General features: G+C 40.0%; 2 protein-coding genes across 3 annotated transcripts in view; one reads left to right on the forward strand and one right to left on the reverse strand.

The window, feature by feature from the left end:
• The window catches only part of LOC117415437 (carbohydrate sulfotransferase 11), a 73,988-nt gene extending 47,286 nt beyond the window's left edge, over positions 1-26,702 (forward strand). For both annotated transcript variants that reach the window (XM_034025781.3, XM_034025780.3), the window contains exon 3: positions 19,653-26,702. In XM_034025781.3, the coding sequence (XP_033881672.1) occupies positions 19,653-20,507 (855 nt within the window). In that variant the 3' untranslated portion in view covers positions 20,508-26,702. The remainder of the gene's footprint in view (positions 1-19,652) is intronic.
• On the reverse strand, positions 517-6,567 carry LOC131737508 (uncharacterized). The gene is made up of 2 exons (XM_059026963.1): positions 6,133-6,567; positions 517-3,500 (listed from the first exon to the last, which is right to left on the reverse strand). The coding sequence occupies exons 1-2, from the start codon at positions 6,200-6,202 to the stop codon at positions 2,020-2,022; spliced, it is 1,551 nt and encodes a 516-aa protein (XP_058882946.1). The 5' UTR covers positions 6,203-6,567; the 3' UTR covers positions 517-2,019.
• Positions 26,703-27,405: the final 703 nt, after the last annotated feature.

A 27,405-nucleotide genomic window follows, 5' to 3' on the forward strand; every position in this document is an offset into this window, starting at 1 on the left:
CCTATATTGCAGTTAGGTTCAGTAATCAATTTATTACACATTCACTGTATTTTAAACAGCACCTTTTTATGGATTGAGTGATGTGAAATGTGCTGTTATGTACTACTTTCATGGTTAGAACTTTCAAGTAGAATGAACAAAACCTTTGTTAAAAGCATTGCTCCATAACCTTAATAAAAAAAGAAAGAATACATGTAAAAAAAACTGGGCTGGCTTAGTATCCATTTCCCAAACTCCTCAATCAATTTGGGATTTTAAAAGTGAAGTCTGTTTTCCCACTTTAACATGGCTTTTGTTTCAAGCAAACAAATTACCTAGGGAAAGTTTCCAGGGTGGCTTCCACTACGATTTGCACTGACCGCTTCAGTAAACACTTACTGATAAGCACTTAGCACCTCATTCAAATTCAAGTGTCCTTCCTCGGCTCCGTTAAACACTGTACACCCAGCTACTAACAGCCATAGCAAAGGGAGCACGGACAGCATTGCTGAGAGGAAGGTGGCTGTGGACACATATACAAGGGGGGGTGGGAGGCAGAGGTGGTGGAAACTTGAGGGAGTGCTAGATGAGTGTGTGAGTCTCTGGTCTGCATAGTTAGTGTAAACTTTAAATGCAGAAGTATTTAGTTTAGCCTTAACTTTCGAGATCGTAATGATCTACTTTCATTTTTGGAATATAATGTGCAGCCTGTGTATAATGTGCATGATTGAGTTACCTTTGGTTACACCAGGTCCAGTTTAAGGTTGTAATTGTAAAATGTGAAGACACCTGATAACATAGATAATAATGAGTAATGGTATATTTCAAAAATGTAAAATTCAAGGTTAATGTAATATATCACCAACCACATTCTGCATACAACCTGGTTGGGTCGGGGGTGGAAGCAATATAAATCTGTAGAGTCAGTTGAAGAGGAAACCTAATAAAGATTAATAATCATCGTTAGTCAAATGCACCTAACGAACACTGTTGTGCGCACTCAGGAGCCTAGTAATCAACAGATAAGAATGAAATGGAGCAGCATGGGGAGGATGTGTCCAAAGTAGAAATGCTTTTGTCTAAATGTGAGTCCTTCGTCTAGATCTATAACATGGTACTCCACTATCAGGAAGTGGTCAAGACACAACCATGCAAAAAACACTGGGAATGTGTTGTATATTTGCTTACTCTGTTTGAGAGCCAGCAGAGAGGCAAATGTCGTTGTGCAAAGCTCTTAACACTCCAAGTGGCCACTTCATAAACAGTGTTTCCATGGCTACACCAGAACTCCAGCAACAACACTACATCTCTGTGGGTGTTAATTTGAATATATTTCAGTGCCAATTAATGTAATATATATAGATATAAAGCGGGTCATGATATAAATGTCTTTGTATGTCGGTTTCATGTTTGCCTATGACAGCACATTATGAGTGTGAGAAAAAAAGAAACTAATTAAAGAGCAGTGTTTTAATACTGTACATTTAGCCATTCTTTACATTTAAACAAAAGCGTATAGTTTACTACAGGACAAATACGTTTTATATCATTAACTGGAACAAAACAGTTTGTGTCATTATCTAAAAAAGGCATGGATTGTCGACCGGTGAGAACTATCAATTACCGTTGCACTTGCTGTTTTTTTTTTTTGTGAATAACTTTTAAAAAAGAAAAAATTGGCGACGTTGGTGTTTTGTAACTAAACTGTATCCAATTAAGACCGACCACGCAGCATTTGACAGGCTGCACAAAATGTCAGTTTGTCAGCCGAGATGATGACACTATGTAACACAATTTTTGTTCCTGGGTAGTAAGTGTTATTTTCTAATTGCTTATGCCTCAAAAGTATAGAAAATGGCTATTATTCCCCACAAACTTTGCTTTTGTGACCAGGACAGTGATATTTTGAAATTTACCCTTTTCCAATGAGAAAACGGACGAATTTCTGTCTTTTCGTTCACATAGTCAGAAAAAAACAACATATGAATCCAAATTAACATGTATTTATACTAAAGTAATACAAAAATGACTACAAAAGATTTAGAAGTGAGTAGTTTTTCGAGATTTGCGATTATACTGTAAATCACTTTCACGAATCAGCCCCCAAATGTAGTCTCCCATCATGTTCTCGTTATACTGTCCTTGGTAGCGGCGTTCAAAGTCCAGTATATCCTGGTGGAAGCGCTCGCCTTGCTCCTCCGAGTACGCTCCCATGTTCTCCTTGAATTTATCAAGATGAGCATCAAGGATATGGACTTTGAGGGACATCCTACAGCCCATTGTGCCATAGTTCTTCACCAGAGTCTCATCCAGCTCCACATAGTTTTCGGCCTTGTGATTGCCCAGGAAGCCCCGAACCACTGCGACAAAGCTGTTCCAAGCCGCTTTCTTCTTACTAGTGAGCTTCTTGGGGAATTCATTGCACTCCAGGATCTTCTTTATCTGTGGTCCGACGAAGACACCAGCTTTGACCTTTGCCTCAGACAGCTTAGGGAAGAAGTATTGAAGGTACTTGAAGGCTGCCGACTCCTTATCTAGAGCTCTGACAAATTGTTTCATAAGGCCCAATTTGATGTGCAGTGGTGGCACCAGCACCTTCCTGGGGTCCACCAGTGGCTCCCACTTGACGTTGTTCCTCCCCACAGAGAACTCGGTCCGCTGTGGCCAGTCCAACCTGTGGTAGTGCGCCTTGGTGTCCCTGCTGTCCCAAAGGCAAAGATAGCAGGGAAACTTGGTAAAACCACCTTGGAGACCCATCAGGAATGCCACCATTTTTAAGTCTCCTATGACCTCCCAGCCATACTCATCATACTTCAAGGTGTCCAGCAAGGTCTTGATGCTGTTGTAATCCTCTTTGAGGTGCACTGAGTGAGCCAGGGGAAGAGACGGGTACTTGTTACCATTATGGAGCAGCACGGCTTTGAGGCTCCTGGATGAGCTGTCAATGAAGAGGCGCCACTCATTCTGGTTACAGGCGATTCCGATTGCCGCGAACAGACTGGTCACATTGTGGCAGAAGCAGAGCCCATCTTGACGTGTGAAGAAGCTGGAAAAAGGTTGGTGACGCTTCCTCTGATCTGTGACTTGCACACTTTCATCCAACAAGTTCCACTGCTTGAGCCTAGACGTCAAAAGCTCGGCATTGGACTTGGTGAGACCAAGATCTCTAATCAAGTCGTTGAGGTCTTTTTGGTTGGGGTAGTATGGGTTTCTCTCCTCAGCTCCACCTCTGAAATTGTCATCTAGATCTACAACGTCTTCCTCGCTCTCTGACTTGCTGCTCTCTTCTAAAAACGGCTGCTCTCTCTCTGGAGGAGTGGGTACGGGGAGCTCATGGCAGTGTGGCACCGGGGCGGTGGATGAAGGAAGGTCCGGATACGTGATAGCAGGTGCATTCTTGCCAGTCCGACGTTTGGAAGGGTCCACCATGCAGAAGTAGCAGTTGCTTGAGTGGTCAGTGGGTTCCCGCCAAATTCTTGGGATAGCGAACTTCATGGCTCTCTTTTCCCCTCTGTACCATCCTACAAAAATACATTTATTTCACCCATGACTAATGTGTAAGAGATTCTCTCAACATTTTTCATATATGATATATTTTTTCAATAGCATTGAAAATTGTAAAACATTTTAAAATTAAAAACTTTTACAATTTTAAAAATGTTAACAAATTTTATAACATAATGCAGGTAGAGGTCATTATTGATCCTACAATTGCTTTTTGCACACTTCTGCAGCGTAAAGAAATCTACTGCAGTGTTCAGCACACTGAGAAGCTCAAAATAATGGTGTTTTAAAGATATGCACCGTATTCAGCAGTTCCTAACCACTTCCAGCTTTTTATACCTGCAGTTTCCCAGCAGAGATGCTTACAGCACAGTTATTGTGCAGCAATGCAGTCTCTGTTGCATCATTAGGTAGAGACGATGCTTGTTAATAGTCTCTGTTGTGGTTGATGCTTGTGTGGCATACAGCATAAGTATATAGTAACTTATAAATATTACTTTTTGTACTTAATTGGCCAGCTGCCAAAAAAGATTCCTCCTGTATAAATTCTAAAATGATCTAGATGCACAATGGAGTTATCGATTCCTCCACAAGCACAGCAGGTTATTGAATGTGACTGCGGGGGAGATCACTCGCGCTAAAATTTACAAATGCAGGTGGTTCATGGACCCCCACTGCTTTCAAGAGAATCAGACCCTTAATTGTCCCACTGCAAAGCAAAGGTTCATAATAACATATTTACTAGATATGAATTCCCCTTTAAAGTAGACTCCTTTATTCAAAAGTTGAGCTGAACTTCAAAGTGAACATCAGTGTCTGATATTATGGAACCTGGAGGAACTAGGAGCATTTATTATGGACATTCAAAATTACATTATCAAAGTATTTAGTTGCTGTCCTGTATTCATAACTGGACAAACGTTTCTGCTAATGTTTTAAAGACACTTGCTGTAATTATTATTATTATTTGTTTATTTAGCAGACGCCTTTATCCAAGGCGACTTACAGAGACTAGGGTGTGTGAACTATGCATCAGCTGCAGAGTCACTTACAACTACTTCTCACCCGAAAGACGGAGCACAAGGAGGTTAAGTGACTTGCTCAGGGTCACACAATGAGTCAGTGGCTGAGGTGGGATTTGAACCGGGGACCTCCTGGTTACAAGCCCTTTTCTTAATTCGTAATGTTTGCCTTCCTGACTTAATTCACACATTTAAGATGTATAGGTAAAAATGATTTTAATTAGAAATGAAAAAAATGTTTTTAAAGACCATTTGAGACAGTTTCCTAAAGACATGGACTATCCTCTATATTATCGAATGAAAACTATTTTGTGATTGTTTAACTGAAACCAAATATCTTAAAAAATAAAATAAATGCCCCTCAGATTTTCCATTTTAGTAATAAATGTAAACTCACGATCTATATTTTATACCACTGAGGATCTTCATCCAGTTTTTTTTTTTTTTTCATATTTTGCTACATACAGCAGGCGGTTTATTTTTTATTACATATTTTTTGCCCATCTTATGTATACAGCACATAAATTCTGGTTAGTTGTCCATACACTTACTACATACAATACAAATACATTTTAAATGAGGTACACAAATACACCAGTGTACAACGGCTACATCTGCTGAAAGGCTCCCTCTGCAAGCTGCACTGTTCCTACTGGGGACTTGCTTATGATAAGAATGCAATGAGATTCTCTGATTTCAGTTTGAGGGCTATGTGTTTCATTGATGAACCTGGCAGGTGTCTCTGTTAGGTAGAGTTGGGAGTTGGAAAAAGATGCAGCACTTTAAAGGATGGAGGAAAAAAACTGCCTACAAAACTGGATTAAAAGCCAGAATAAGATTGTTTGCTTTTGGATATGAAAAACAGGATGTGATAAGGAAAGCTGCATCTTAAAGCAAACAGAAATGAAAGGAGCCCCCTTTCCACTGGGAAGCACAGAGCCAGTGGAAATTTCCGTCTGGCTATAGTACGTCCATTCATTGGTTCTCTCACCCTCTCTCTCTCTCTCTCCTGAAGTGACCTGCTTATTCGCTCCCAATTCCAATTATGCACCTAGACATCGAAAAGAAGCACAGTGTGTTTTCATACAGAGCGGTGAGACGAAGAAAAAAAAAGGCATCCTTGGTTGCAGCCCTGGAGAATGGTCCTTTGCTGCTAACTCTTCTGTTCAGCAGTGCCAAATACTGTATGACCCTGTGTTAGTCCAGCTTCATTAGCGTTTAGGCCAAAAGAGTACTAAGAATCATGATTCTTTAAGAAAAGTCTATTCCCACACGAGAGGTCCAGCTGGGTTCCACTGTTGTGTGGGAGTTCTGTTATTTAAGTACTGATTGCTTACCCCATCTCACTTCCAGTGTGTGTCTGTGCTGGGTCCTGTTTGTACTTAGATTCATAGTCACCCTTCTCTAGAGAAGACAGGTTTGGTGGAACCCAATTTTAAAGCTGGGTGTGGAAAATCAAAATTCCCTTTTTTTCTAGTTGCATAGCAGTCTGAGCAAAACTAGTTTTAATTACTGTAAAATTTACTTTATTACATAGACAATGCATATTGCATAGCATTAAAAGATGAAGCTTATAATGAAACAGTGGCTGAATGTGGGTTCTCCAGGACCTATACCAATGACTTACCCCAAAGGGGAACACGTGGGAGTGCATAGGATGGCCCACTCTTCCTTGATTTGCTTAGCTGTAATTCCATCCCTGTATTCTTGAATTGCTGCTTGTGTGGTTTAAGGCCCCAGTGCACAGGCAGCCCTCAGTCCTCCGGCAGAAGTTGGCAGGGTGGGGCCATGCCAGGGAAAACCTTTGGCAGCAGCAGCAGGCAAACTGCAACACACAAATCAATTCAGGCTGTCAGAGTCACTGACAAACTCTCAGAAGAGACGGGATGGGGTGGTGGTGAGAGTAAGGAGATCCATTAGCAACCTGCCAAAACCTGGTCCCACGTCCCGTTTGCAGAGTAAACAGAGCAGGCAGTTGGCGTGTGTGCGGCTGGCCAGGGACTTGAAATGTGCCCTTGTTTCACTGCAGGCTGCCCGGTCGCCTGCCTAGTCAATGCACTGAGGGTGCACTTGTAAATGCTGCTCCTCGCATGCAGCGTCTTTATGAATTCTGTTCCCCTCACTGGCGTCTGCTACTGGTGGGGGGGAGGAGTTGTGTGCCGGTGGGTTGGACTCCCAGCTCCAGAACAATGGAAAGGAACTCTCCCTCTTAGGCATTCTGGCTCTGGGAATCTCAATGGCACCTACCAAGGGTTGTCTGGAAGGAGGTCGGCAGGCAGCCAGACACATACCTTGTCAGTGTGTTAAACAGGCAGTTCACACTACCTCACAAACTCTCCAGATTCACACCTTAGGTAATTGTTTTGCTCATCTTGTACTGTGTCTGGAGAAAATACGATCAATAGTTAGCTTCAGAATCACACATTAAACGAAAGGCTACTACAGAGGCTGCTGAACAGAACGTAAAATAAACAGCTTTCAGAAAACAAACTGGAAAGTTAGCACAGACAAAAAGTATTCCTGTCGGTTGTAGCCAAGTTAAATCAGTACTACAGGTATGATCTAGCACAGCCACCTCGCTTCAAACAACCTGCTCCTTACTTTTTAAACGAAGTTAGAATTTTAGACCCGAATAGGTACGTTTTCTCTGTTTTGACTCGGTACTAATAAAATAAATTATTGGATGGGACAAATAACATGACAACGAACGTGCTGCATACTGTATGTTGTCTTTAATAAGGAATGCCAGATGCTCTTGGGTAACTGAGTTTTGGGACTGTTTCTAATCGATTTCCACATCTGTATAATTTGGCAAAGCTTTGCCTTACACTTACAACCAATTCAGTTGATGCAGAACATGCAGTCTCAATGTATGGGCAAGTCCACACCAGACAGAGAATGTCGGCAGCAACTGCTGGGGGATGTTACATACTAACAAATGACAGCACTCTGTTTTAGTAAGGAAGCAAGTACCACTATTTTTAGGCTTTTATAGTGCTCTGAAATGTTGTCTACTTAGGTTTATTTAATGTTTAAACAGGTCCGCGAAATCCTGATTTTATTCCATAGCCTACCCACGAAAAATACGTAAATTTACCACAGTTTAAGTAGACCCCTAATAATAAGCGATATCACACAAAATTTAGCTATGCTTACACCCTAACTTAACATATTTATGTCCCGCCTCTGCTCACTAATGATTGGACAGCTGTAAAACCAGGGCAGATCTTTGACTTTCACATTGGTTAAACTCCCAATTATGTCCCGCCTCTGCTCACTCATGACTGGACACCTGTATAACAAGGGGCAGATCTTTGATTCTCCCATTGGTTAGACCTACTAAAGACCTTCAACTGTTTATGTCCCGCCTTCGCTCACTTATGATTGGAATGCCACAGAGAAAATCCAGATCTTCTGTTGGTTGATTTTTTTTTATATGTACAAACATAGAATTGCCTAATTAAATAAAAAAAAAACAATTCTTTAGTTGATTAACCAGTCCAATTAATCAGAGCAGCCCTAACTATATTTATTATTTGTTTATTTAGCAGACGCCTTTATCCAAGGCAACTTACAGAGATTAGGGTGTGTGAACTATGGATCAGCTGCAGAGTCACTTACAACAGCATCTCACCTGAAAGACGGAGCACAAGGAGGTTAAGTGACTTGCTTAGGGTTACACAATGAGTCAGTGGTTGAGGTGGGATTTGAACCGGGGACCTCCTGGTTACAATGCCTTTTCTTTAACCACTGGACCACACAGCCTCCTTAACATATTAATTATAATTTCTAATTCCTAAATGGAGTCGAGAGGGGTTCCACACAATAAAATAGAATCATTAGATATCAGGCCCTTGAGCATGCTTTGATAATTTCAGGTCATGTCATCTAATTGCTTTTTGAATGACCCCAATTGCTCAACCACTACAGTTTCCATTTGAAGGCTGTTTCACACATGTATTTTTCTTATGTGTTTCTGAATTTCTGTTTTAGGTTGAGTCCAAGCAGCCTCTTGAGTTTAACCTCAGATTTGTTTTAAGAATTCCTTCATATTGTATGCATTACACATGGGAAAATACCATAGCTTTATGATAGAACTCAAACTTCAAACACAAGGAGACAAAGGTATTTGCTGTCCAATTGGTGAATGCTTGCCTAGCTGATTACCAGCCCCTAACAGCCTCTTTCTGTGGCAGGACAAGACTGCTAGTCGGTTGCTATGGACACAACAGGGGTATGTATCTAGGTGGAGGGGGGTGCTTTCCCTTTATTGCTGTTAAGATCAAAGCGATGTGACAAAGCTTGGAGTGTCTGCTTTGAAGAGCTGTTTCCTTTTCACTGAGCTTTGCTGCTTTAGTGCACCTGTTTTTTCTTAAACGGTAAAGTAAAAGTGTTTGCTGCTTGTGGGAGCTCAGGGGCTAAAGCTCAGACATCATTCTGCAAATCCACTGCACTTTCTCTGCTGGATAGCTATGAGATGCAGCATTGTGCTTCCAGTTTTTAAACTGTGGTTGGATTCTATGAAAGAAGCATCTTTGTTTGTTGCTGATTCAGATTGCTTTGACTCCAGTTTGTGGCCTCCCAACATTTTGGAATTGTATCTAACTTTTTAAGCACTGCTTTTTTTTTTTTAATTATGTTTCAATCCTAAAATTCTAGGTAACGCAAAACTTTTTGCCATAGCTGTGTATTAAGCTTAGTACTTTTATTTTTATATATATACATTGCATTTATTTAATTATACATATGATCTGGATACAATACATGGTTATTGGTTATTATCTATTTATAGCTACAATGCAATTGCCATTCATTTGTATTATTGTAAATTGAATTAACATTGATTACTAAAATGCAGTGACTAAAGCGATTTCCACTTAATTGCAGTAAATAGTAATTAATGGAAGCTTTCTTAAATGTTTTTGGCATATCTATGCATTGCAAGCAATAGACCAGTCATAGACTGCATGGCTTGTATATTCAATAGTGGTTCCTTTTGAGGTTTATTCAATAGGAAGGTCAGGTTCTACTTGAATTCTTGGCATTTGCAGTAAAGTTGCTGGTTGGACATCATTCATTAACAATGGTGTGGTAATACTCCATATCACCCCAATGGCGGTACATGTATTTTCAACTAAAAGGTTGTCTGATGACTGATTTTCAAATAAACGAGTTCTAGACCCCCCAGGGAATGTATTTCTGCTGAGAGTCATGCTTTGGAATATCAATCAGCCACTACTGAAGAATGTACAGATTCACCCTACACTTACAATCCCACACTCTGTTCTTCAGTGTGCCACTGACAGCTGGCTTGTGTTTTTAGTTTCCAGGTTTTTTTGAACAGCAGTATTACAGCTATGTTTCCCATGTTACATTAGGGCAGTGACACAGCTGTCTAATAAATGAACTGATTTTATACTTTATATTTCAGTTTTTCCCCATTGTCACATGAACCATCTTTGAGGAGGGGAGGGGGGTGTTTGTGTTAACTGACTCACATGACTAATTAATTTGCCATGTAAATGGTATCCATGGAAATGGCATCCTGTTATATGACAAGTGGCATATCGCTGACATTCACTTCCAAATCTTGACACAAAATCCTGGAGCAAAAAAGGGTCTGTAGCAACAGCAAATTGATGCTGAATCACTGATTCGATTAAAGTCTGACTCAGAGCAGAGCCAGAGATTAACTAATGTTTTTATTAAAATCCAAAATCTTAAAAAGGCAGACCAAAGCACTGGCATTTATTACCTAGAACTAAAGGGCACATCTAGTGTACGTGAGACAACCGTCTCTCTTTCTGGTATAAAATATTTGGAAGGCATTTATTTCCTTGTACATGTGGTGCACCCTATAGTTGCTTAATTTTATAAGCTACATCTCCCTGTTCCAAAAGAGCACATTTTAATAGCTGTCTGTTCAGGACTGCACAAACTACTGATGTTTCATGCGGTACAGTCTCAAAAGTTCTGACTCATTTCTATAGAGCAGACTCACTGCAGCATCTTCACAAAGAGTATTCATGGACGTGGTTGTCCTTTGTGAGATATATTTATTCTTATGTGGTACATATGTTCAGTTCCAAGAAACTCTGCAAGCCAAGCAACTATTTTCACAATTGCAGGGTTGTGATTCTGGTTTTGGGTAAAGGATCCATACCAAGGCCATCACATACAATATGACTGATCTTGCTTCTCTTGGAGATGGTGTGTCGAGGGTGAGACAGTAAACACAGTCTTGTGTACTCTACAAATGTCCAGTTTCAAAGAGGGTCAGATCTTGTCTAAATTTCAATAAAACTGTTCTGAAAAATAAAACATTCTGAATGAATGTATTTTGTTTTTACTGCAGGATTGGACCTGAAAACTAGATGAAGATCTCTTAAAATGTATACAAGCAATACTAACCAGTCTCTTTTGAACCATTTCGTATCCTTATGTTCAGCAAAAATAAAACCAGACTGCGTGTGTTTACTGTCTGTGCCGCTTGCCACAGAAGAAACCCACACTCTATCTCAGAAAGAAAAACACTTCTTTCATAACAAACCCATAACCGGTTACCCCAAATACACCAATACTCACACTTACCATTGAGTTACATAATCTATATAACATGACTCAAGGCAAGACTTGTGTAGCCAGTAATTAAGAAAATCTCCTCACAGGGTGCGTCTGTTTATTCTACAGGAACTTGGCGTTTCCCTTTAAAATATCTGACAAGACATCTTACAGTCTCCAGGCCCTCTCTTGAAATAGAGCAGGGTCACAGAGCAAGCTTTGTTCAAGGGTTCTGTTTCTGTGTATCTCTAACCAAAGGAAGTGTTGTGGCCTGTATCACACCTCAGCAATTAGGCAATCCCAATTCTAGAGTAGAAAACCAATGCAAATCTTGCTATTGCCTGCACTATTACCAAAACTCAGGCCTTTCTTAGGTACTCCTTTGAAATGGGCCTCAGCTGATTGGTTTAAAATGAACTGTAGCAGTATAACAGTATTGTATATTTGCTGCTCTCTTAAAACTAGTGCTGGGATGAACACAGGATTTTCACTTTCAGATATTCGCTCATAATTTAAATATTCGTTCGGATATTTGTTCATTTTTCAAAAAGTAATTTTCAAATTTTTCAAAAGCCATTATATTGCTCTGAATGCAGGCAGACACAGCATAGCAGCAGGGGCAGGGTGTGTGGCCGTGGCCACTGTGTGTGCCTTTTGTTTACAGCAAGACCTTCTAATATGCAACATGTTAAAACAGAAAAATATCCCAGGAGTAAAGAATAAGTTGTGTAGGACTTACTTTACCACTAAATCACTACTACATAACATTTTCAGGAAGTTGGGTACGTGCTTGCCTTTTTTTCTTTCCCATGAGATTCTGGCTCACTCTAAAGCAGTACAACGCATTTTTGTCCCAGATAGCTTTCCGTAGAGATCACTATGCATGCACGCACATAATCTGGTTTGTTTACTTTTTGCTGTCTAAAACTTTTAAATAGAGGCTCAGTGTTGATTCTATGTTATATTAATTTCACATATCACACAGAGCTCTTTTTCATTTGCCATTTTTTGAAACTGTCGCGCAAATTCTGGTGAGACGGTAAATAAGTGCAAGGTATTTTTGTCATTTGTAGAGAATACAAACATCGGATTTTTGTGTTTTTGTATCTGAATACATGTCAAAAATATTTGTTTGAATATTCGGATATTTGTCACAGCACTACTGGATAAATGCCGAAAACTCAATTGTTGCTTGTTTTGTTATTTGGTACTTTTTAAAAAGCTGCTTAAAATATCTTATGGTAAATGAAAAAATACTTCAACAGGAATTCTATATGGTATAATAGATTCATATGAAATTGAATAGGTGGTTCAGGTTGCAGTTGAGTAGCTGACACATCCTCTCTATACAGAACACCTGTGGACTCCCTGAGATTAGGGCAGCTAAGTAACACAGCAGAGGTTATGTTCGGCTTGAAGCGATTTTGACAAACACCAAAAATAACAGGGTTTGCTTAAAAGGTATTTACAGTTGAAAGATAATCTGATAATCAACCCTCCCATGTTTCAATTAGATAGAATAGCATGTTTCTCCAACTCCAGAGCATCCAGAAATACCTAAAAAAAAAAAATATCCAACAGTGTGATGAGTTCTTGGCTCGTCTAATCTCAGAGATGTCCTTAGTCAATAGGTATTTGTATATTTTTACTGTAAAGAAATCCATTTTCCACAAGACTATTATAGTGAGCTAAACTTTTGTTCACACTAATGTACAGTACAAAGCTTACATTCACCAAATTCGTATTTGTTAATAAACACATGCAGTACAGTATGCTGAAGGAACATACTGTACAGACACACTAACATGAACCTATTTATTGTTGCTCTTCAACGAACCACAAGTCTTTCCAAAGAGTGAACCTGACACATGTGGCAATTTGAACAGTTTGCAGCCCATTTTCTGAGAGAAACCACAGTTTGTAGCCCACGCTGTTTCTTTTCCACTAGGATATGAGGGAGGCAGGACTCCATTCTGAGTGGCTTTTGAGGCTACAGCTGTAAACAAAGTCCTCCCACATATAACCACTCCACCCTTTCATGTAGGATTTCTTTTTAGATATCTTGTTTTGTATGTGTTCCCATGTGTGCCTCTGACTGTACTGGGTTCAACAGCATAATGTATTCATACATACATACATACCTACACACACACACACACACACACACACACACACGCGTACAGTGTACATATTGTGCTTGATTAATGCCATGGTATGTATATGGTATAGAATTTACACAGTATTACTACAGTGATCTGCTATACAAGTGTTTTGGAAGTACTAACTATATAAGGCTCTAGAAATTCAGCATCTGAGTAAAAATGACTTTGGTCTTGAGACGTTTGGTCTGGTTGAAACGTTTTTTTTTTTTTTTTGCTTGACTACAGTTAGTTTAGTTTTATTCAAATTGATTTATTTGTTATTGAGTGCTTATGGAACATCTACTAAAACAACTACTCCTCCAATTATGTGTTTGAAAGAGCTTCAGTTATGTGCAAACCAAGATGAGAAACTGACGTGTGGAAAGTTTTATAATGTGTTGGGATATTAAACCTACCGAATATTCAGCTGCATTTTGTATTTAGTTTCACAGTAGGACCATAATGTTAGTGTTCTAGTAATGTTGTAAGTGGAAGAGAAGGCTAGAAACTTCAAAGGAAAGCCAGTACTGTGTGCTTCCTTGCCTCTAAACCATATGGTTACTGTTGGATATATTAATAATAAGTGTGGAAGGCACTGAAGCATGCTGCAATGTTTGAGATAGAGGCAGACTGAGAAGTGTGTGAGCTCTTGAATAAAGTAATGCACACAGGTAAGTAGCTGGAGGGGGTATCTTCACACAACAGCAGCGGAGTGGGGATTTGGAAGCAATGGGCTTCATACAATCTGTTCTGTCATTGTCGTTCTAAAACAGCCTGCTTCTTTTAGTTCCCTTAGAGGGGGAGACCATCTGTTTTCTGCTGAAGGTGGCTTCGGGAGCCAATGTGGTGGCACTGTTATAATAGAATATCTCCTATTCACTGTTAACTCCTTTCAGGTTCCTGCCAGCGCCAAAAATGCCAGATTGGTGCTCATCAGCTCTCCAGCAGGAGCTAGCTTCAGTCTCCTGGGCAATTAACTTTCTAACTGAAAGCCCAACATTAGAAAGGATAAGATGCACAGTGATGGCTAGTCACCTTGATGTTTGTATCTGACCTGTAGTTGTCCGTTAGTCGGTCTGGTTTGGGGAATTCTAACTTTAATGCAAATTTTGCTGTTGCCGTACCTCAACTAAATTTCATTGCCAAGCATTTAAGACAGCGACAGCTTGCCATTTCAGTTACTTAAACCCTCCCTACTGCTTGCTCAAAAAGATAGCTTTTTACATCAACACAGTAATTTTATTTATTTGGTTGAGAAACTTTGTTTCGGTTTTCTTGATTTTCTTGATGCTTGTGAAGAATGGAATGGTTTTCATTTTGAATTCAGATGCTGTCCAATAGGGTAGGTTTTATGAAACTTGCTGTTGGATTTAAAGCCTCTGTAAACTTTATCACCCATTATAACCTGCGCTGTCTGGTATTTGGTGGCTGGTTCTGTAATTAGGAGCAGATGGCAAAGCTCCTGGATCAAGATGAGGACAATAAAACTGCTAAATGCATGTGATGGGAGATAGAGTTTCTGTTTTTTTAAACTTTAATTGTTGATTTTTAATATCTTGGCAATTAAATTAGTTTGTGTACAGCAACATCATGATAAATACATTTCCATACAGGGACAGGGGTTTAATTCTCCAGCTAGATTTCAACGCCCTGGATCTCATTTCATTTAGTTGATCTTTTGGATCCAATCCATGTTCAGCCAATACTTCACTCACTGCGTCACCTTGTGCATGTCCCTCTGACATGGATGACTTGTGTGGTGACGTCAGGCCAGGAAATGAATGGGTATCAGGACCAGACTGGGGTAATGAAAGGGCAGGACAGGGCAGGAGCGATCCCTTGGGAGGCAACGGCAGGAGCGGACCCTCAGGAGGTAGCTCCAGTGGCAATGGTGGTGGAGGCAGAAGCAGTGGGTAATCTTCCTCTGCCAGTTGAGGTGGGAGCAGCAGGTAGTCTCCCTCAAGTGGTGGAGGCGGGAGCAGCAGGCAGTCTCCCTCTAGCGAAATGCCCACACCAGTCTTGGATTTCTGGACATTCCTTCCAGTGGTGGTGGTTCTCCTTCCCGCAGTACTCACAATAGTACCACTCCACCAGTTATTTTCCCTGATCCTTCTTTTCCACTTCCAAAACACACAAGACAAATTATTATTTTTTTTTTTCAAAAGACACATGCAGTACTGTTCCTGGCCTGCATAATGAAGGCGCTATATCCCACTTCTGTGACACCATGGGTGCGTTCATGATACTCAGACTTTGCTAAGTCTGCGCAGATTCTGCACAGATTCTGCAGAAAACCCTTCCAAATTCATCGTCTGCGTGAACTCAGTCGGAAAAGACATCAGCAGGTCACGTATCCACGGAATTAAAAGTCTGCACAGCCGCGCAGCTTCTCAAGAGGTACTGTGCGGGAGCAGCCGCGGCTCAAAACAATAGACGAGCGCTGGCTGACAAAGAAGTGTGTAGGCAACCAGATACAATCCTCACTCCATGTGCTACTGCCACCTAGTTAGGGGGTGTGAATCACCTTCGAGTCATGTCATTAATTATATTATGAATGATTTGTAATACAAATTTAAATGATTTTACTTTTCCACACAGTTATTATACTTTTCAAATATTCAGATATTTATTCTAAAGGTTTAAACATGTAAAAAAAATAAAATAATGCTAAACAGTTGAAATGAACCTAAAACCAATCTGTTATTTTCAGCAGGTGTAATTGGTTATTGATGAAAGGCTATCAGGGACAGGGAATAACCTACTTTGAATTAAGGAGAATAAATCAGCTTTAATAATAGGTAGTTGAAATGAGATATGTGACCATATATGCAAGTATTTGAACTATCTTTGTCCCAGATCAAAATACAGTACTGTCTAACAACCCCATCACAAAACATACGTTTATATTATCTCTTTATAGCAGGGACTGTTTCTACTATTCCTTTTCTGATCATGCTGTAAATTATGAAGATGGTGGAGCACAAAGGGAACTTCGAATGCATCCACTTCTTCTGCGATTAGAATTTCTCTCAACACCACCTCCATTTTGGTTACCAAAGCTGTCCACGCTCTGTCTACACAGACCGTGATGTTACGTGCAGACTCCCGTCTGCAATCTAGCCAGCAAAAAAGTGTCGTGAACGCACCCCATATGTGACACGGATGGCTTGTGTGATGACCTCAGGCCAGGAAATGACTGGGTATCAACACCAGACTGAAGTAATGAAAGCGCTGATGCGTGAGTTTAATTATAAATAAAAAGATTTAACAAAACAGAAATACTTTGCAAAACAAAACGGCACGTTGGCCAAAACAAACAGACAAAACACAAAACAAAGTATCGTGCTGGTGTAAACTGGTGCACTTGTTTATATTTGTTTCCTTAGTTTTTCTGTCTTGCTCTCTCATTCCACTTCTGAACACCCATCCCGCTCAGCCACAGCTGCAGGTTTTTACTGATGTAACCATCTCCAAATTAGCAATACATTAATTCATCTGGAGACGGTCACAATCCACACGAGTTTAGCATGGATGGGGAATTTTAACATCATCCATGCTGCGAAATAACAATAACAAAAACATTGTGTTTTTATAAACTAAACAATATGGTTTAAATAATAATACAACACAAATACAAAATAATACATATACACACAGGAGTGGGGTATACCCCGTCACATTCCCCCACTTCCTTGTGTCTCAGGAGGATGGTGCTTCATATGCCTCGTTTTTACATTCTAATCTGTCCTGACTTGAACTTGACTTGCTTCCATCTGCAGGCATTTTACCAAATGAATAAAGAAAATAGCAGATAAGTAATGCAGGTCAGATCAAATGATAACACAAGAGTGAATTTGGATTTAAACAAAAGCACTGCTGCTTCAGACAAAGGATCGCTGCGTTTCTATCTTTTCATTTCTCTTCTGTTTGAAGTTTCTGTGTCTCGTCACTTTATTAGCTTAAAAAAAAAGTTTCCTTTCTTTTTCTTTAAAAGGTACCATATGTTCTCATGTAAACCTGCTGCTCTATAAATTACCCTCTTAATGGGAGGGAAACAGAAAATGTCGAACTGTAACAGCTTTTGAAGTTGCCTTCCCACCATCGGTTAAGGTTAATTTCAGGACTGAAGTTCACCAGAATTAAGACAATGTGGTGTTATTACAAAAACTATTTGAACTTCTTATCTCAGAGCCAGCACATGTTGTTCAGTAAGTAGGTCCACCTGTGTATAAGGAAAGCCAGTATCTTCATGGTCTTCTTCAGACTACATTGAGAGACTGCAGCTATAGCTGAGGTGAAGTGAGCAATACATACTGTAAGTTACTGACTACTGAAATCTCTTTTAACCTGATCAGTCTTTGAGTCCCTGATGACCTGACCAATTGCCTGTCTACATGGGAGCCATTAATCAAGGGAAGACAGCTGAGGTTATATCCTTGGGTCTGACAGTCTTTGGAATACAGATGTGAGGTCTGACAAAGCCATCAATTAAACAAACCCAGTATATTGAAAACAAATTGTCACTTATAGGACTATAATGAAACAGGTCCACTAATGCCTTCATCAGTGATAATAATGTCGATGAAGTGTAATCTAGAATATAATTTTTTGTGACAAGCAGAGATTGAATCGCAATGCTTGCAGCCTTGAGAAGCAAAATTTAAGAGCTCTGATCAGTATGACACATATTAAAAATCACGAGAGATACTGATATTGGCCAGTTAGCTACAAAATGAATTCCTGATACTTGGATCAGTGAACAGTTACTCATGAAAGATAAATCTGACAGTTTGTAGCTAGCCAGTTTTATTTAATGCCTTTATAGTATGAATTGAATCCCATTCTCTTATTGTTTAAATTTATTCAGTTGTGCAGACAAGAGAAGTAACAATGTTCTGCCAATAAAAAGTATGATAACTAATAAATAGGCCTATATCTTTTTGGGGGTTTGGATAAGAAACTTAAGTAGACAAACATTTCTGCTGTGTCTCCCATCACACCTGCAGTAAATCACAGGTCAGTTTGAAAAAGCTCATGCTTTAAGATTCAGATCTGCCAATGTCATCTAAAACACACTCCTTTTTAATGTCAGTTCTCTCAACTTAGTAACACTGTGCTCAGCTGTATGAACAGTGGTGGTGTTCCTTAGTTCCCTTGGAAGTGTGCTCTGTTTCAGTGCCAGTTGCTGACACATCTGGAGTTTATTAGCCGCCGAGGGTATGGGGGAATCCAGCAGCATGCCTGAGGGGGAACCTAATGAGGATTTGGTGTAAATCCACGGTGGAAGGGAAATGTCACTTAGAATGAACTGCCGTTTGAACACTTCTTAGAATATACAGCCTTTCTACCCAGTAAGTTAGAGTCATTTTGTATTGCTTTTATTATGATTTATTTTTAGCTCTTGCTTAGTGTTAAAGGAGATTAACAACATTACGCAAACTCCATTTCAATGGGATTGAAAATAATTACAAGTCTGAGTGTTTTAAAAGGAACTGCAGGAAACTAAAGACATTTTTGAAACATTAATTATAAAAGAGGTTAATTAAGCCCTTGTTAATAAGCAGTGAATCGCTAGTGAGAAGCATTAGCTGGGTGTCTGAATCAGCATTAGAGTTATCCAATCACTTTTCAGAATTGAACATGTACTTCTTGAGTAATTACAGATTGTATATGCTTATGTTTGTAAGATGTGTGTCTGTGTTGTGTGTACTTTTGACTATATCTCTGTTTGGGCTATATTTATTGTGCTGTAAGTAGTTTCATCCAGGGAGTTTTGACTCATCATCAAAGCAAAAAAGGGGGAAATTAAATGGAATTCCTTGCAGCCTCCGAAACAAGAATAGAAAAAAAGATAATATATCATTCTATTGTGTTCCCTACAGGCTATTTCACAATCCCAGCACCTTGGTATTACCATAACGCTGCCATTATAATCAAAGGCCTGGGCTATTTTATCAATTTCATTTTCTATCCACAAATTAAAGCTCACAGCATGTGGATTTGAATGCTTTATTTCATGAGAATTGATGAGCAGTTTTGTATAGGTTGACAGCCTGACAGCCGATGCACTTCTGAGTTGAATTAAGGTCATTTCCTTTACAGATTTAGTTCAACAAAATGTAACATTGAGAATCAAAAATTTCCAGTCATGTTTTGAAAGTGTTATGTTACAAAACTGTAATTGCACAAAAAAATCCACGTCAGGAATTGCTAGGGGTTACAGACTAGACAGGGATCAAACATTTATTAAACCAGAGTGATATCATGTGCCATGGTGCTACAAATGGCTGCGCCATTATCTTAGAATTTTTTTTTATAACCAATACACAACAACATCCCTGTTGATTGTGCTCCCGCAATGTTGAACTACCTATGCACATTATTTTCATTTCTAAACACCGACAAACTCTATAATGTCTAAGTTGTTTTTATTTATTTTCCCCAGCTGGAGTATTCGAGCACTGCTGTTCTTCACCAGATGCGGAGAGACCAGGTATCGGATACCTGCAGAGCCTACAACGCCTCCAGTCGCAAGCGGCGTGTTCTGACTCCCAGCGACCTCAAGCACTTGGTGGTGGACGAGGAGCACGAGATGATCTACTGTTATGTGCCCAAGGTTGCCTGTACCAACTGGAAGCGGGTGATGATGGTGTTGACTGGGCGTGGCAAGTACAGTGACCCCATGGATATTGCTCCCAGTGAGGCGCACATCCCCTCCAACCTCAAGACTCTCAACCAGTACAGCATCCCAGAGATCAACCACCGCCTGAAGAGCTATCTCAAGTTTCTCTTTGTGCGGGAGCCCTTCGAGAGGCTGGTGTCAGCCTACCGCAACAAGTTCACCAGGAAGTACAACACCTCTTTCCACAAGCGCTTCGGCACCAAGATCGTGCGCCGGCATCGCAAGAATGCCACTCAGGAGGCCCTGCACAGCGGCAGTGACGTCAAGTTCGAGGAGTTTGTGGGCTACCTCATCCACCCCACCACGCAGAAGGAGGAGCCCTTCAACGAGCACTGGCAGACTGTCTACTCCCTCTGCCACCCCTGTCACATCCGCTACGACCTGGTGGGCAAGTATGAAACCCTGGAGGAGGACTCCAACTACATTCTCCGGCTGGCCGGGGTCATCAACTACCTTCGTTTCCCAACTTATGCCAAGTCCACCCGTACAACCGATGAAATGACTGCAGAATTCTTCCAGAACATCAGCTCCCATCACCAGACGCAGCTCTTCGAACTCTACAAATTTGATTTCCTGATGTTCAACTACACCACACCAAGCTACCTGAAACTGGAATGAGGACTCAAGGGACTGGCTATATTTGGAATTCTCACATTGTCATGGGGGCAGGGGTTTGAATGTGTTGTATTTGGCTTAAAGGGACTTGTTTTGTTCTGCTTGAGGAGCTCTTAGGCTCTTCATTTGGCTTCTCCCAATAACCCAAATCCGTTGGAGATAGTGAAGTTGGCTAAAGTAACTTTTATAATCTGGAGGTGAGGAGCATTACTTTGGTCGTCGTTCCTCCAGGAAACTACTGATGGCCAATCAGTCACATTTTCTCTGAAGCAAAGGACCTTGAGTCCATTGTGGTATCAAAATACCCACGGTAGCAGCAGGTATGCTTAAAAAAACAGAATCCCTTTGTGAAACAGGCAACACCTAAAGAGGCCATAAACATGTCTAGCCAACAGGTCATATTTTGTACTTAAATCCATAAAAAAACATAACTGTACAGGATTTAAAATTAGAACTCCACCCCAGTTGAATGTAAAAACCAAAGATCATCGCTGCCCAGTTGGGTTTGCCATTGATGCATCATTTCTGGGATCAGCTGACTGAAAAGAGAGAAAACTCAGTGTTGGGAAAAAACCAAAGGGTAAATCTTCTCAGTGACCTAGCTAGAACTGTAGCAATAGGAATTCCATGGTTAGAATCAGACATGCTAAATAAAGCACCTAGCTCAGTTCTCCAATTATGATATTTTCTGCTCTATTTGGTCCTTAGTGGTTAAGAACTCTGTTTTTATGTAGTTCTCACTCGGAATTAACAACTCCCCCTCCTTATTAGCATACCTTTAGGCACTCTGGTGAGGATGTTTTTTTTTTTTTTTTAAATGAAATAATTTAACAGAAATATTTATCCCCTCATTCCTTCAGTGAGGACACATATTATGGTCCCCAAGGAACACTTGTTAAAAATAGATAAAGTAAACAAAGCACCTTAATCCTACTACTGTTAGGATATTTACATTTCATCTGCTCCAATAGCACAAGGCCTCAGCCATGCTGAACATACTTTACAATAATCATTCCTAAATAAGAATGCTGAAAGTGAACTTCAGTACATCTAAAATCCCATGGTTTGCACACACCAAACTGCTTCCTGCCCTGGAAACTTGAAAACAAGGGCCCCACATACAGATTTGGGGAGTCCCCTTAGAACAAAATGTGGAAGATGGCAGAGCCCCCCCCCCCCCTCCAGAAAGCCCTTAGCACCCCCCTGTTCCTCCACTAAATACATTTCATTGCTGGTAGACAAGAGATAAAGCACCTGCCATTGTCTACAGTTAGAACATTTCTCTGAGGACTGGAGGGAGGTGCTGAGGGACAGCGATTTGAACCCCTGCTTTTATGACTATGCATTTGTTTGTGTTTTTGTAAATTAATGATTATTATTTTTGTTGGTTTTAAAAAGAGATGCTGCGAGCAGCACACTCAGAATTATTTAAATTACTTTAAATGTGAGAAAGGACGGATTGCTTTTTTATTTTTATTTTCAGTGACAGAATTAATAGAATTTTGTTTTTAAAATAACTTCTGGTACACTGTGTTGTTGTTTTTTTTAAGTAAAGTTCTTTTATGATACGTTCTCTGGAACATGCTGTAAGTAATGTTATTTATTTTTACTCATAATGGGACTGGTTTAACTGATGTTACTGCCACAACGTATCACACTCATTAGGCTCTGTCACAATGAAACAATAGCTCTGGGTCTAAGAGATCCCTCTCTAATTTGGGACAAACATTAATTTTTAAAAAAAAAAAGCAGCACAGTTATGAGCAGAAACATTTGGTGACTGTAACAAACCATTAAAACCTGCAGACAACTACCCTGCAGAGCTGCACAACTTCCAGACTGTTCCGACACCAAATCATGCTACACAATATTCTGTTCCTAATAAAAAGTGCTATACGTAAGACATCACAGCACAAATATTCTCAAAGCTTGCCTCCTCAGTGCTGTTTTGAGACAGGGCCTTGTTAGAATAAAAGACTGATGCTCATAAGCAACCATAGTGACAAAATATGCCCATCTTCACAACATACTTCAGCATCATGTTCACCTGCTTATACCATTTGGGTGGAGTGGTGGTCCAACAAGTCAAAGGTGTTCAGGTGTAAAGTACACTTGTAACTACACAATTTAGCTATGGTTCATAAATTACATCCTTTGGTTCTAATATTATCATAAATTAGTCAAACTCCATCATCCCAAGAGAAAATATATGATAACAATACAGCAAACAACTTCATTTGAGGAAGGAAGTTAGGTGGAACAGCAGGTTAACTCATTGGTCCCCTATGGAGGCCGAGACCAGTTTATGTGAAATAAGTTTGAGAGACATGATTAAACTCAAAGGATTTTCTTCTGGTGAAAGTTTTTTTTTTTAAAGATACTGTAAGAAGTCAATGTAAGGATTGAGGTATACTTCCGAGCTATGAATTGATGAGCTCATGACGCTCATTAGGTGCACTAAAAATAAAATAATTTGAGCTGAAAAATGATTATCAAAATACAGCTGTGTCTCATTTCTCCTCCATGGCATTATATATATATTTGGAGAAAGCACCAATTAGCAGTTAAATCTGGAAAACACAAAAAGGAAAAAACATGTGGTTGATGTCGTTGGTTACAACAACATAACATTTGTTTCAGAACGTTTATATAAAAACAAAAGAAAAAATAGACTGGTTGGATAGATCCCATGCACAAACGTTTAAATAGATGTTAAAATGAACAGCCATGCACAGTGTTTTGTTCCAGTGTTTTGTTTTTCTATTCAGATTTAAAGAGCATCTTGTTATGGGTAAGAACTATCAGTTTACTTTGTCTCTGTTTCAGTCTGCACATTCTGGTTACTTTTTAAAACGCAGCAGTTTAAACCTCCCAGGTGTCCTCAATAGATCTTAGAATCGTATCTGAACTCATACAGCTGTACATCAGAGTGTAACCATTAACCTGTCCCCCTGCCCTTGTGCATGGAATATATGCCACATTTGCTTTAAGAGTAGGAAATACCAAGTGTTGCAGGACAACAGATTAATGCACTTCATTCTAACACACATACTGCTGCATCTCTTGTCCTGAGTCAGTCCTTCTACTGGACAGTGAAAGAGCGTTGTGGCAGATAATCTCACTGAACACAGCCCCGATTCATCTGCTAAGGGCGTGTCTTTCTCAATCTTTACCAAACTCTTAATTTGTTTTATGTTTGTCTTCTGTAATAGAACGTGTTCGTGTGACCAGCAACGGTGAAATCAGATCGATGTTCTCAAATGCAAAATACCATCAGCTACTCTATTAAATCACAAATCAATGTCTTATTGTTATGCCTTTCAATTGTATTGTAGTGGGTTTGATCACAAGCCAGTGTTGATGCTAAGTGTCATACTGAAATGTGCTGGAAAGTTAACAAGCAAGTAGTTAATAGTTTAAACCCAAAGAAACATGCCTATCTTCTACATCAGTGGTACTCAACTCTGGCCCTCAAGATCCAATCCAGTCCTGGTTTTTACTCCAAGCATGTTCTAATGTAGTTAATTGAAGCTGTTAAGATGCAATTAACTAATTTAGGACCTGCTTGGAATAAAGACCAGCACTGGAATAGATCTGAAGGGCAGGGTTGAGTACCACTGTTCTACATCATCCCAAAATCTGTACATTTATGTGACATGGAAGCTTAGAGTAATTAGGGTATGCATTAGTTATATTTTTTAAGCAAGGAACTGGGGTGTAGTATGGGAAACACGGACACACATTGGGCATTAACCTGCTCCATTTTCGTACTGCACCCTCCAGTCTGTGCCTCCAGTCCTCTTAGCTCTCTTAGCACTGTGCATTCCAAACCCACTAGGCTCCAAATTGTCTCAATACAATGTTCTTAGAAGTGGGTATTGATATCCATGGATCTTTAAGGTTTTTTTCGGTACAGAATTATAGTAGTTGTGGTTTATTAAGCTTTTTTTCTGAAATTAGCTAGTGTTACACAGGGAACAAATACCAACATTCACTGAACAACGTACTGCAAAAGAGGGAGCAAGGGGAGAGGGGGTGGGAGGAGGAGGGTCCTGTCCTCTCAGTTTTTAACTCTTAATCAGCCAGAAATTCTCTCTGAAGTGCCACACCTTCCCGGCTTTTGCTATGAATGTTCAAGTCCTGCTTTGAGTATTTCTGGAACCGCAGGTTTCCAATAATAAAGCATTTAAAAGCAAAATATATTTTTTTTTATATTTATTTTGTTTGAATGCCATTTATTTAAATTCAAATTTCTGTCTTTTCTATTTATTTATTTATATAAAAACACTTTATGGTTTTGCGCTTATTTATTGATAATAAATCTTTATGCACTCCATTTTGTCAGCATGCACGTTAATAATGATGATAGCATTGCTGTAAACATTCTTTTGTAAGAGGAAGAAAATGGTGAGTTGAGTAAGGACTGATTAAGAGTTAATTTTAGAAATACTTAAAGAAACTTGGCAATATTCAATGACAAACCATTCGAATTGAAGTCATCGAGATAGACGTTTTGTCATTGAGTTTTACAAAGCTTCTTTCAGTATTTCTGAATTTACCACTATGGAGTGTTTTACAGTAATTGCTCAAACTAAGAGTTAATTGTTTGGTGGCATTGACCTGAGAGGGGCCACAGAGCCTGTGCCTTGTACCCGCTACAGATTATACACCTTTGGGCCATGTACAGAAAACACTTGCACCAATTTTAAATAAAATAATAAACTTTATTTAACAACCATGTTTCCTAATGTATTTGTCTGTGGAACTTACAAATAAAAGTGAAGAGGTCCTTGAGACCTACATTATGGGCTGTGTGACCTGATAAACACTGAAAACCTGGGGATGGTGGCCATAGCATCTCATTATAGTAACGTCCATTGTCTTCCGTCCATTAGGTAGAATGCTGTCTTTTGGTAAATACTACTCCAGAACAAGGTTGTGAATGTGTACATTTATGAAATGGATATTTTATTTTTATTTTATTTTTTAAAAATTAGTCGTTGCCAATTTTTTTTTATTATTATTTTCTCCCCAATTTGAAATGCCCAATTATTTTGTTATGCTCAGCTCACCGCTACCACCCCTGCGCTGACTCGGGAGGGGCGAAGATGAACACACGTTGTCCTCCGAAGCGTGTGCCATCAGCCGCCCGCTTCTTTACACACTGCGAACTCACCGTGCAGCCGCCTCAGAGCTACAGCGTCGGAGGCCAACGCAGCTCTGGGCAGCTTACAGGCAAGCCCGCAGGCGCCCGGCCAGACTACAGGGGTCGCTGGTGCGTGGTGAGCCGAGGACACCCTGGCCGACCTAACCCTCCCTCCCCCCGGGCGACGCTCGGCCAATTGAGCGCCACCCCCTGGAAGCTCCTGTCCACGGTCGGCTGTGGAATAGCCTGGACTCGAACTCGCGACGTCCAGGCTATAGAGCGCATCCTGCACTCTAGCAAGTGCTTTTACTGCATGCGCCACTCGGGAGCCCCCGAAATGGATATTTTAAATACTCTAATCCTGATTGGTCAAAAAAGGTCACATGGGGGTGTTGATATTACAGCATATCACCATGGCTTGGCACTTCTTTTCAAAAAGGGGCAAATCACTGATAAATACCCATACACCAGTAGAATTTTGGGAGAAAAACAATGGCAGACTGTGGCAATGCGCCCCGCCCGTGTGCATTTGTGTGTTATGTGTTGTATGGTGCGTGTGTTAATGTTGGTGTATAGTCATTGCTATACGGGATATAAACGGGTCTGTGTTTCACGTGTATTTAAAAATGTATAATTGTATTTAGGCACGGGATTGCACATCACTGCACGTGCATTTAAAGTAAGTAATATGCGCGCACGAGGTTGCAAGTAATTAATTCACGTGCTGGGATTCAAGTGAATAATTAATTAGTAATTGAATCCCAGCACAATAGTATAAATAGATGCACATTTCATTCACTCGGGGTTGGGTGTTCGTGAGTGGAGAACGGGTGTAGAGAGGAGGAGAACTGAAGAGAAATAAAGAATAACAATTGCTACAGCGTGCTGGAAGTGCCAGCACGGTACTTGTTTAAACGTTCGTCCGCTTGTTTTGTGTGTTAGTGCGTTTTGTTTGTCTATTTATTTTGGCGTAGATTGCCGTGTCCTGTTTTTTGTGTTCGCTTATTTTGTTTATTAAATGCTGAGCACACCCAAGTGATCAGTTTCACCAACCTCACTGTGTCTGTCTGTTTCTTCCGGGTCTGACGTGTCACCACTCAGCCAGCCTTGTGACACAGACATATTGGAATTTATCACAATAAGCATGACTAACGAAATTTATGTAGATGTTGACTTTCTGGGAAACCGAAGTGTACATAAAATATTGAATTAGTCTGAATCGGACACCAATGATTAATTAAAGTAGTGAACAAAGGCAAAAGTAATTATTCAAATCAATTGAAAACTCTGGATAGGGTGGTTGAAGCAATGCACCCGGGGCGTGGTGATATTAGAGTATATCAGAAACCCTGTTGTGCCTTATTGCTTACTTATTAATCATGTATTTAATAATTATAAGGCATGTCTGTATTTTTTTTTTTTAAACAAATTAACATACAGTAAGACCTTAAAAAAAAACAAAACAAAAAAACACTGGCTTTTCATGAAAAAAAGCTTCTCATTGGAAATCCTACAGTAAACCAATGGTACACACTTGTGACTCTTTCTGTCAAATACAATCTATTATCTTTTATCCAACAAGGTTCTAAATTACTTAATTGAACAGCTAGGTTCAATTAAACAACTGCAAGCCTAGTTGGAACAAGGTCTGGATTTGTCAGTTCGGTACTTAGGGACAAGTTTGGAACAAGCCCCTTGCTGGAATGGACTGAAAAGCCCCACGAGTCCCATGTCTACCTGCTTCACTGTCTGTTA

The sequence above is a fragment of the Acipenser ruthenus genome, chromosome 7 (assembly GCF_902713425.1).
Source record: "Acipenser ruthenus chromosome 7, fAciRut3.2 maternal haplotype, whole genome shotgun sequence".
Classification (NCBI taxonomy): domain Eukaryota; kingdom Metazoa; phylum Chordata; class Actinopteri; order Acipenseriformes; family Acipenseridae; genus Acipenser; species Acipenser ruthenus.